The 11,886-nt window shown below is 38.5% G+C and overlaps 1 protein-coding gene across 1 annotated transcript; it reads left to right on the forward strand.

The window, feature by feature from the left end:
- The first annotated feature begins 226 nt into the window (after positions 1–226).
- Positions 227–8,065, forward strand: LOC142255976 (phospholipase A2 inhibitor gamma subunit A-like). Its single transcript, XM_075327444.1, has 5 exons — positions 227–325; positions 1,338–1,454; positions 2,260–2,409; positions 3,988–4,134; positions 5,589–8,065. The coding sequence occupies exons 1-5, from the start codon at positions 274–276 to the stop codon at positions 5,750–5,752; spliced, it is 630 nt and encodes a 209-aa protein (XP_075183559.1). The 5' UTR covers positions 227–273; the 3' UTR covers positions 5,753–8,065.
- The last annotated feature ends 3,821 nt before the right edge of the window (positions 8,066–11,886 follow it).

The following is an 11,886-nucleotide window of genomic DNA, read 5'->3' on the forward strand; positions in this document are numbered from 1 at the left end:
AACATTTCTTTGGCATATAACATTTAGGCAACTCCATTGTGTTACTGGCACATCACATAAATTAAATACAAGTATATTAAAATTGCCAGGAGCTGAAATCTAAATGGTCAACCGATGACACCCTAGAACTCAATGTTCCATCATCGTCAATGTTTCTTCATTTCCTTCCAGGACACTGAGAATATATAAATCGCTGTTCTTTGGTTGAAGACACCTGTATTGAGAAGTCCCAGAGGCTCGATATTATTCAAAATATTCCGATCATAGAAAGAGATGAAGCCTGTTATAATCAGCATCTTTCTTCTTTGCCTCTCACTTCATATTGGTATGTATGCTCAAATACTTCAATTTGTAACCCTTTTGTTATAGATCAGGTAATAAGGGTAAACAACTGCACTCTGGAAATGATTATATTCTGATTAGAGTCTGATGTATTGGTATTCTACATAGGAAAAATGGACAACAGATTTCATAGTAAGTACGTATGGTTGGAAAATGCAAAGTGATTAAGAGATGGAAAATATTCCAATTTTACACATAAAACTACAGGTCCGTGTTATAAGTCCAGGCACAACAAAAAGTGGAGTGATGAATGAGGTGTTTGGTGTTTATGCAGGAAAGGTGTCCGGATGCAACACTTCTTCCAGGATGAATTGGTGTTTAGTCCTATTTAGACTTCAGAGTATTTAAAAGTCCCAATTTTTCCCATTTTTTCTCTATTTTGGGAAATGTTGAAGCAAAGGTGACTTAACATTGAACAACTATCATGAATGAGCTTCCTAGTATTGCTCGTTCTCAATAATCATGTAGACTACTGTAAACAGGCATCCTCAAACAAGCAAGCACAATGCTCAGTTATTGGGTGATATGATCTTTTGGTATGCCCAAAAGATCATTGCTCTCAGCAGCATGTCATCCTGTGTAATGAAGATCTATGCTAACAAGAACAATGGAAACCTATGTGCACTGAGCAATCAATTACTGGTCATTCAGTGTTCATCTGAAGAATGGTCTGTCTGTCAAAACTGGCTATTACATATGCGCAGACCAGCAAACATGTTGGGATTCGGCAATAATTTAACTTCACGGATCAGACATTGTAATCATTCCCTCTAATCTTAAGATGTTGGTATTTGCTAGTAAAGATAAGAAAGTATAATTCTCTGGGGGTGTGTTGGTACCCATAGCGGTACCTAATACATTGATCACTGTTATTCAATAGTTTGATAAATTATATTGGCACTCCCATAGCTTTTTGTTTTTATTTTCCAAGTTTATTTGTCTTTTAAGTTTTCTCGTCTTCTGGTAAATAATATTATTATTTTTCTCAATCCTAGCGGCTGCTCTTAAATGCTATCAGTGTCATGAAAGGGACTCAGATACATGTGAGCATGAAGAAATAGAATGTCCAGAAGGAGATAAATGTTTAACAGTGTGTGAGAAAGCTACAAATGGTACGTATGTGCTATCTGCAGTTTGCTTGTCAGCTTTATTGACATCTAAATGTGTACCATATCCAAGGAAAACAAAGTTGATTGGCACATCCAAAAATAGATATAGTCTTATTTTTTTTTCAATAAGTATGAAACAATTAAAATCCATATGTTAGCAACAGAAAAAATTCGTCATAGCCGGATTGTAGTGGAGACCAGCTGAAATTTTTTTTTTATATGGGAAGAATTTCGGATTACAATGCTGGGTGCTAAACTGACAAAAGCATCAATTACAGGAATGATATTATATTTATTTATTAAATATATTTTTTTCATTAATATCCATTGTAGAATATGTGCAGTAATTATTTAAATAACTTTCAGATATATACACATTTGTTTCCACAATTTCCACAATGTCTTTGTATTCTATATGACAATACGCGCGTCGGGGTGGGGGATATTAGTGGTTTGATACTTATGGAATAAAATTTGAAAATGTTATCTGTTTTTTGAACTTTCTGATCAACTTCATTTCCCTTGAATATATTTTCCTATTGTCAGCAGTATTTGAAACAGTGTCCATTGCATTCAAAATACAGACTTCATTATTTATTGCACTGTCCGTGAATTATTCACTTTTTTTATAAATGGTACTAATTATTTTTCTCAATCCTCTATACAACGAGACCAGTCCTAGTGCAAGATGCCATTCAATAAATATTTTTTTTAAGGTTATAACTTGTTGCAGTTCTCATGTTATGTTGTTATGGGTTTTTTTTCAGTAAAAATAAATTAAATTGTTGACATGAAATCATTATTACAGGTAAAACGTTTCACTCACTATACAAGAATTGCAGTTCTAACATACCTTGTGATGTGAATATTGATGCATGGGCGAATGATGAGCACGGTTTTGCGGTTAGCACAAAGTGCTGTGATGAAGAAGACCTCTGTAATGTTCAAATGTATGAAAGTAAGTATTTTTGATGGAACTTTGATTTGAGTATATATTAAGCTGGCAATTAATTTTTATTACCGTAGTTTGTTTTGTAAAATGTGTATTTGTTGTCTAATAGGAAAGGGGAGCAAGAGAACTTATCTCATAATTGAAAGATCAGGCATGCTAAAATTCAACATGTCCCATCTTTCCTCCCATAGGCCAAATTTAATGGGAATATCTCATATACATTAATAGGTATTTGCCATAATCCTTGGGTTTTGTTAACTTAAAGCCTGCTTTACATGTTACGATTCTGCATACGATATCGTATGCGATCGTAACCGCCCCCATTATGTGCGGCACGTTCAATTTGTTGAATGTGCCACACAAACGATTAACCCCCGTCACACGTACTTACCCGTCCATACGACCTTGCTGTGGGCGGCGAACGTCCACTTCCTGGAGTAGGAGGGACGTTCGGCGTCACAGCGACGTCACGCGGCAGCCGGCCAATAGATGCGGAGGGGCGGAGCTGAGCGGGACGTAAACATCCCGCCCACCTCTTTCCTTCCGCATTACCGAACAGGTAAGCTGTGTTCATCGTTCCCGGGGTGTCACACACTGCGATGTGTGCTACCCCGGGTACGATGAACAATCTGACGTTCAATCCATGAGGAATGAATGATGTGAGTGCGAAGAATGCTTTACCGTTCAATCGCAATTGCACATAGCTGTTACACACTGCAATGTACCTTACGATGCCGGATGTGCGTCACTTACGACGTGACCCCGCCGACACATTGTAAGATACATTGCAGCATGTAAAGCGGGCTTAAGTCTAAAGTGAATGGTCAACTTTACTACTTAAAGGGGATGTACTCATAGATGATCATCAATATCAGATCAGTGTTGGACTGACATCTACCATCTCCATTGATTAGCTGTTTGCAGGTATTGAACATTCAATGGAGCTAGAATAACTCAGCTGAGTATGTGACAACGCAGTCAGACCTATTTTTCCACGTGCGTTGACACATCCCAACTTGCAGTCCGATTTGTACAAGGCTAGATTTTTCAAGACTGGAAATTCGATTACCAAATTAAAAAAATATATCATAGAATCATAGAATCATAGAATGGTAGAGTTGAAAGGGACCTCAAGGCCCATCGGGTCCAACCCCCTACAAGTGCAGGCTTTCCTAAATCATCCCGGCTATCTATTTATCCAGCTTCCGCTTGAAGATTTCCATTGATGGAGAGCTCACCACCTCCCAAGGTAGCCTGTTCCACTCCCTGACTGCCCTCACTGTCAGAAAGTTTTTCCTAATGTCTCATCTGAATCTCCTTCCTTTAAGTTTCACCCCATTGCTTCTTGTACTTCCTAGCGCTAATGAGAATACGGTAGTTCCCTTCGCACTGTGACTACCTTTCAGATATTTGTAGACCACTATTAAGTCTCCTCTCAGCCTTCTCTTTGGTTCTTTTAGCCGTTCTTCATATGACATGGTCTCCAGACCTTCTACCATCTTGGTTGCTCTTCTCTGGATTTGTTCCAATATATCGATGTTGACAATTTTCTTGTTATTTTTTATTTTTTTTATATTTATTTAGTGCCAGAAGAGGAGGAGCCTAGTGGATTTATGTGTCCAAGCTGTTTTGAATATGACACTTTAAAAGAATGTACAGCGAATGAGGAGATCAGGTGCCATAGAAAGGATGACAAATGTGTTTCGGTTGCCGACACAGTGGAGTATCCAGGTAAGTTTTACAGAAATAATTCTACCAATGTCATTGCGAACTTTCTTAGAGGACATGACAAAAAAAATCATAATAGTTACTTTGGGAAGTTCAATACCCCAGAGCATCCAACATAATCATTCCACCCAGATTTATTGGGGCTGATTTACAAAATCTGTCATCATTGTTTAACCAGTTTTATAAATTTTACCAAACATTACAACCAGAGATCCATTAAAACCAATGATGCTTAATCCAATGATGACTCTTGAAAACAATTAACCCTTTTACGACATTTGATGAGCATTTACATCAAGGTCGGAAAAGGATTCCCGCAAAATGATGTAAATGCATGCCATGGCAATTGGGCGGGCACAGATCGCCGCTGGGAGCTTGGGACAAGATATAGCCAAGCCCTGGCTATCCCAGCCAAGGATGATTCCAGCACTAACTCAGGCTTTTTCAATAGTTTTTCATTTAGGAGGCTGAGAGAAAGCAACCCAAGGTAGTGATGATGACCTATGGGTAAGCCAGCTACAGCAAGCCTCCTAGACTATGCCAATACCACAGTCTAAAAAGCTTATGCCACAAGAAATAGTGATCACAGCATTTATGAGGCTGAGAAAAAAGCAACCCATGGTAGTGATGATGACTTATGGGTAAGCCAGCTACAGCAAGCCTCTTAGACTATGCCAATACCACAGTCTAAAAGGCTTATGCCACAATAAATTGTGATCACAGCATTTAGGAGGCTGGGAGAAAGAGTGTGGTCTCTCTCCCATCAGATCGTGACTCCCCCAACATGATCTTTGGAGCCCAATTATTGCCATGGCAACCCAAAGTAGTGATGATGACCAATGGGTAAGCCAGCTACAGCAAGCCTCCGAGGCTATGCCAATACCACGGTCCAAAAGGCTTATGCCACAAGAAATAGTGATCACAGTATTTACGAGGCTGAGAAAAAAGCAACCCAAGGTAGTGATGATGACCTATGGGTAAGCCAGCTACAGCAAGCCTCCTAGACTATGCCAATACCACGGTCTAAAAGGCTTATGCCACAATAAATAGTGATCACAGCATTTAGGAGGCTGGGAGAAAGAGTGTGGTCTCTCTCCCATCAGATCGGGACTCCCCCAACGTGATCTTTGGAGCCCAATTATTGCCATGGCAACCCAAAGTAGTGATGATGACCTATGGGTCAGCCAGCTACAGCAAGCCTCTTAGACTATGCCAATACCACGGTCCAAAAGGCTTATGCCACAAGAAATAGTGATCACAGCATTTAGGAGGCTGGGAGACAGTGCGGTCTCTCACCCACCAGATTGAGACTCCCCTGACATGATCTTGGGGGCCCAACCATTGCTTTACAACCAAAGGTCAATGCTGATGCATTGCAATACATTTTACCAGCGATCAAAGCAATAAAAGGTAATGTTCCATATAGATTTTATAGATATGATTTTTTTTTTTAACAGATGGATTAATTGTCAATAACTCAGCCAAAGGATGCATGTCTGCCATGGCATGCTTGATGGACCCAACTCAGATGATTGGAGTCAAAATTCTCCACCAAGAATTTTCCATTTGCACGGATCCACCTGAAGTTTTGAATGGACAGGGGAATGAGGAAAATGAATGATTAATCAAATGATTAAATTATTTTCTGCATTGAAAAAAATACGACGAATCAACGCTTTGCTTAAAAATGTTCTTTCTTCTGCTTATACAATCTAAAAAAAGATTTTTTTTTTAAATTTTAAGCAAATAATCATTTATTTTGTATCTTAATATGAAATTAGATTTCATATTCTGCTGATATATTTCATGAAATATTTTTAAAGGGTTCGGTGACTTATTTTTAATTTTCATAAAAAGTTCCAAATTGTTTGAAATTTCTGCATTTAGGGGACATTTTTGGTCTAAAGTGTTCTGTTTTACTTTTCAGTTCAAATTACATGATGTGGTGAGCTCCCCCTAGTGGTAACATCCGTCAGACAGAATTGTATCTGTTTACCTACATCTAAACTAGAAAACACGTACTTGATTTCAAAATTGGAAGCTCATTGGATTTTTAAGGGACCGATCCTGGTGGTTTGGGAGAGGGCATTCAATTCAGATCAATGACATGTTGGTAAACTATAGAACAAGGTGTCACAGAAAGTCCTACAGGCCGTGTACGTTGGGAAAAAAAATAAAAACTCCCCTCCAGAAGGTAGAAAACTGTGTAATAACACCTATCCTATAATTCAATGATTAACTCATAAATTCTCCTTTAAATATGACTGGGGATTTTAGCCAAACATGATTCATTCATTAGTCATTCAGGAACAGCTATCAGTAAGTTGCACTAAAAACTTTTCTCCCTTCTGGAGAAGATTTAATTTGCATATAATTTGCATATTTCATGGAAGACTCCTTGCACCAGTGGGATCTTAATAATGAGAATTAGTACTTATTCAACACATCTCGCTTACCAAGATAGTAACTTGCTGTGTCCTGATGAGGAGCAACAAATCCAAAACATCCAACTATAGTTGGATGCTTGATGTGGCTGAAATTTCTACACATTTCCATATATATATATATTTGTCTCGATGTAGTACGGACGTCGTTATGAGATTTCATACCCAGAGCTCGTCTCTGCAGACTTCCCTCTTCTCCACCTTGACCAGCGTTTTCCAACATGGCTCCCTTAAAAATAAAAGTTTCATGATACTGCCCCATAAGTAAAAATATCACCAATACTGTTCCCCTAAAAAAACCCTGCTGTGCTTCCTGCACAAAATATCCCCCCACACTTCCCCTCTCCAAAATAGTCCCCCCACACTTGCCCTCTCCATAATATCCCCCCACACTGCTCCTCTCCATAGTATTCCCCCACACTTCCACTCTCCATAATATCCCCCCACACTGCTCCTCTCCATAATATTCCCCCACACTTCCACTTTCCATAATATCCCCCCCACACTTCCCTTCATCATAATATCCCCCCACACTTCCCCTCTCCATAATATACCCCCCACACTTCCCTTCTCTATAATATCCCCCCATACTGCTCCTCTCCATAATTTTCCCCCACACTTCCCCTCTCCATAATATTCCCCCCACATTTCCCCTCTTCATAATATTCCCCCACACTTCCCCTCTCCCTAATATTCCCCCCACACTTCCCCTTTCCCTAATATCCCCCCCACACTTCTCCTCTCCATAATATTCCCCCCACATTGCCCCTCTAGATGAAATACCCCAACACTCCCCCTCTTCACAATACACACACAGAACCCCCCACAGGCAAAAAAAAAAAATGTACAGCCCTTTACAATTCAGAAAAATGGCAACATTTTGCTAAATCTGCTCATAAGTGAGTTAGAATAAAAATCCACATTTTGGATTTTGTTAATTTTTGGAAAATTTCTGTAGTTATTAGTTTTATGAAAAGAAGTGATGTGAGAGCCAATATGGCTGCCATTACAGTCGCTTCATGTGGCTATATAAACTAGTGAATAGTAAATCTGCCCATTAAGTAATCAATATAAGGGAATAAAACACTGAATATCTAACAGATTTGCTATCGAGGAATTTGGGAACTTTGAGTGACAGCAAGCTATGAAAATTGTAATGACAGCTATATTGTTTGACAACCGGTTTAACGGAAATAAAAGGTTTAACTAAGAAATGCCGAAAAAGTGTTTAACAAATTAATATGTGAAGATGACCCTGAGATTTAGATTCACCTGGGATTTAGATGGACATTAACCAAAATGTGGAACTTTGCTTTTATTGGAATTTGGAAATTTAAAATTCCAGTAATAATTTCTTCTATGATTGTTTCTATGCTCTGTTGCAAATGCTCAATTACTTTTGCCTTCAAAATTGTAGCAAAAATATTCTGATTATTAATCAAACTCTGGAAATAAAAATTGTTAAATTTAATTGCAAAATAAAGCACATGATGTGATATAGTATGTTTCCTGACTCTTATTATAAATGTATAAATAAATATATATATATATATATATATATATATATATATATATATATATATATATATATATGTATATGTATATATATATATATATATAAAAATGTACAGATATATACATATATATATATATATATATATATATATATATAAATATGTACATATATATATATATATATATATATATATATATATATATATATATATATATGCAGTACAGACCAAAAGATTGGACACACCTTCTCATCTCTAGAACAACTGTTAAGAGGAGACTTTGTGCAGCAGCCTTCATGGTAAAATAGCTGCTAGGAAACCACTGCTAAGGACAGGCAACAAGCAGAAGAGACTTGTTTGGGCTAAAGAGCACAAGGAATGGACATTAGACCAGTGGAAATCTGTGCTTTGGTCTGATGAGTCCAACTTGGTTAGCACTGCAGTCTTGCAGCGCTGGGGTCCTGGGTTCGAATCCCACCAAGGACACCATCTGCAAGGAGTTTGTATGTTCTGCCCGTGTTTGCATGGGTTTCCTCCGGGTTCTCCGGTTTCCTCCCACACTCCAAAGACATACTGATAGGGGCTTTAGATTGTGAGCCCCAATGGAGACAGTGTTCCTGATGTATGTAAAGCGCTGCGGAATATGTTAGTGCTATATAAAAATAAAGATTTACTTATTTTTATTTTTTTTTAATTTGAGATCTTTGGATCCAACCACCGTGTCTTTGTAGAAAACATGAACGGATTCCCAGCATGGAGGAGGAGGTGTGATGGTGTGGGGGGGGGGCTTTGCTGGTGACACTGGTGGGGATTTATTCAAAATTGAAGGCATACATATATTTACAGTACAGACCAAAAGTTTGGACACACCTTCTCATTCAAAGAGTTTTCTTTATTTTCATGACTCTGAAAATTGTAGATTCACATTGAAGGCATCAAAACTATGAATTATCACATGTGGAATGAAATACTTAACAAAGTGCGAAACAACTGAAAATATGTCTTATATTCTAGGTTCTTCAAAGTAGCCGCCTTTTGCTTTGATTACTGCTTTGTACACTCTTGGCATTCTCTTGATGAGCTTCAAGAGGTTGTCACCGGAAATGGTCTTCCAACAGTCTTGAAGGAGTTCCCAGAGATGCTTGGCACTTGTTGACCCTTTTGCCTTCACTCTGCGGTCCAGCTCACTCCAAACCATCTTGATTGGGTTCAGGTCTGGTGACTGTAGAGACCAGGTCATCTGGCGTAGCACCCCATCACTCTCCTTCTTAGTCAAATAGCCCTTACACAGCCTGGAGGTGTGTTTGGGGTCATTGTCCTGTAGAAAAATAAATGATGGTCCAACTAAACGCAAACCGGATGGAATAGCATGCCGCTGCAAGATGCTGTGGTAGCCATGCTGGTTCAGTATGTCTTCAATTTTGAATAAATCCCCAACAGTGTCACCAGCAAAGCCCCCCCACACCATCACACCTCCTCCTCCATGCTTCACGGTGGGAACCAGTCATGTAGAGTCCATCCGGTCACCTTTTCTACAAAGACACGGTGGTTGGATCCAAAGATCTCAAATTTGGACTCATCAGACCAAGGCACAAATTTCCACTGGTCTAATGTCCATTCCTTGTGTTCTTTAGCCCAAACAAGTCTCTTCTGCTTGTTGCCTGTCCTTAGCAACTATTTTACCATGAAGGCCTGCTGCACAAGGTCTCCTCTTAACAGTTAAAAACAAAAAAGTGAGCCGGAGTATGAGATGGTATACATGGAACTTGTGAGACCATGTTCACACTGGCCATGAGACAAAGAGAAACCAAGGAAAAAAATTGTGAAAACATACCCTGCTGTAACTAAATAAAAGCATAGTGCATATAAACATAGGGTACTTAGTAAACACTGTTTTTGATCAAAAAAAGCATAAAGCTATCCCACCAAACGTCAAGGTGTACCCAGTTGGGATAGTACCTACACTCTCTAATATAAAAACCTTACCATGGGTCTAAAATAGGCCTCAATGTGGCTAAGGGCTGAGAGCGACCGGGTCCCAACAGGACACACACAGTCAGGGGGATTCACAGAATGAAATGTCCAGCTCGCTGAGAAGGGGGCCACTCCCTGTTTGTACTGAATACAAAAAAACTACATAAAAACAAAAGGTGTGTCCAAACTTTTGGTCTGTACTGTATACATATATATATATATATATATATATATATGTAAAAAAATAAATAAATATATATATATATATATATATATATATATATATATATACTCATACACACAAAAGCAGTGCTCCATATAGTGAGTATGAAGTGTTTCTCTAACATAAAAAAAAAAGTGGTGCGCCTCCAAGAGTAGTTAAAATCAGAATGGCAACATTTTGGTGAGGAACGTTTATGCTCTTGCCTATACGCTGCTGCATTGCAATACATTGTACCAGCAATCAGACAAATAAAATTTAATGTACCATATAGAGACTAAGTAAAAAAGTGAGAAAAAATATTGTAAAAATATAAAAAAAACTTGAAAATAAAGAAGATAAAAATAAAAAAAATCAATAAATACGTATAACTATGTCAAAAAGTAAACAACAGAAGTAAACATATTTGGTATCATCACGTCCGGAACAACCCTATCTATAAATCTGTTACACTAATTAACCCCTTCAGTGAACTTTGGAAAAACAATAGCAACAATGGGAAATGTTACTAATCTTGTGTGACATAACTCTGTGGTTTAAGGGTATGAAAGGTTTGACAATTGCTAAATTTTCATCAAAATGCTGATATTTTCACAAATACAGTGGGTACGGGAGGTATTCCGATGATTTTGAAATTTTTACTCTTTGTTTCATTGGAGTTATTTGGTAAAATCAAAAACGTTCATTTTTTTTCTCATTAATGTACACTCTGCACCTCATCCCCCATCGTGACAGATAAAAAACAGAAATGTAGAATTTTTTTTGCAAATTTATTAATAAGAAAAACCTGAAATATCACATGGTCATAATTATTCAGACCCTTCACTCAGTATTGAGTAGAAGCATCCTCCTTTTGAGCTAGTACAGCCATGAGTCTTCTTGGGATCCTGGATTTGGGGATCCTCGGCCATTCTTCCTTGCAGATCCTCTCCAGTTCTCTCAGGTTGGATGGTGAACATTGGTGGATGCCATTTTCAGGTCTCTCCAGAGATGCTCAATTGGGTTTAGGTCAGGGCTCTGGCTGGGCCGGTCAAGAATGGTCACAGAGTTGTTCTGAAGCCACTCCTGTGTTATTTTAGCTGTGTGCTTAGGGTCATTGTGTTGTTGGAAGGTGAACCTTTGGCCAAGTCTGAGGTCCAGAGCACTCTGGAAGAGGTTTTCTCCCAGGAGATCTCTGTACTTGGCCGCATTCATCTTTCCTTTAATTACAACCAGTCGTCCTATCCCTGTAGCTGATTACTTCCTGATTCCAATTCCTTCCCCTTGAATTTTCTTATCTATACTGCAGGCAAGCATAAAAGCATCTCCCATACAATGCACAGGAGATAAACAAGCGAATACATGAAGTGAGTACCGCAAACTCTCTTTTCTTTGGCATATCAGTTATTTTTCTACTTTCTGTTTAGCAACCCTCCGGAGAGACGTGGAGCACAGACCTCTTTGTACACAATGTACGTGGAACATGTACATTACTAGAAGAAGCTTAGGGAGGTTGGTGAGTAATAAGAAGCAAAACACTGGATATCCCAAGTCACTAAAGGCCCCGTTACACGCTACGATTTATCTGACGATCTCAGTAGCGATGTGACACGCCCAGATCATT

The sequence above is a fragment of the Anomaloglossus baeobatrachus genome, chromosome 11 (genome assembly GCF_048569485.1).
Source record: "Anomaloglossus baeobatrachus isolate aAnoBae1 chromosome 11, aAnoBae1.hap1, whole genome shotgun sequence".
Lineage (NCBI taxonomy): Eukaryota > Metazoa > Chordata > Amphibia > Anura > Aromobatidae > Anomaloglossus > Anomaloglossus baeobatrachus.

What these genes read in the sequence shown, in the direction of transcription:
- LOC142255976 (XM_075327444.1), top strand. Translation starts at nt 274, where the DNA reads ATGAAGCCTGTTATAATCAGCATCTTTCTTCTTTGCCTCTCACTTCAT. An exon ending in TAATGTTCAAATGTATGAAA is followed by an intron (nt 2,410 to 3,987) that starts GTAAGTATTTTT and finishes ATATTTATTTAG; the next exon opens with TGCCAGAAGAGGAGGAGCCT. An exon ending in CGACACAGTGGAGTATCCAG is followed by an intron (nt 4,135 to 5,588) that starts GTAAGTTTTACA and finishes TTTTTTTAACAG; the next exon opens with ATGGATTAATTGTCAATAAC.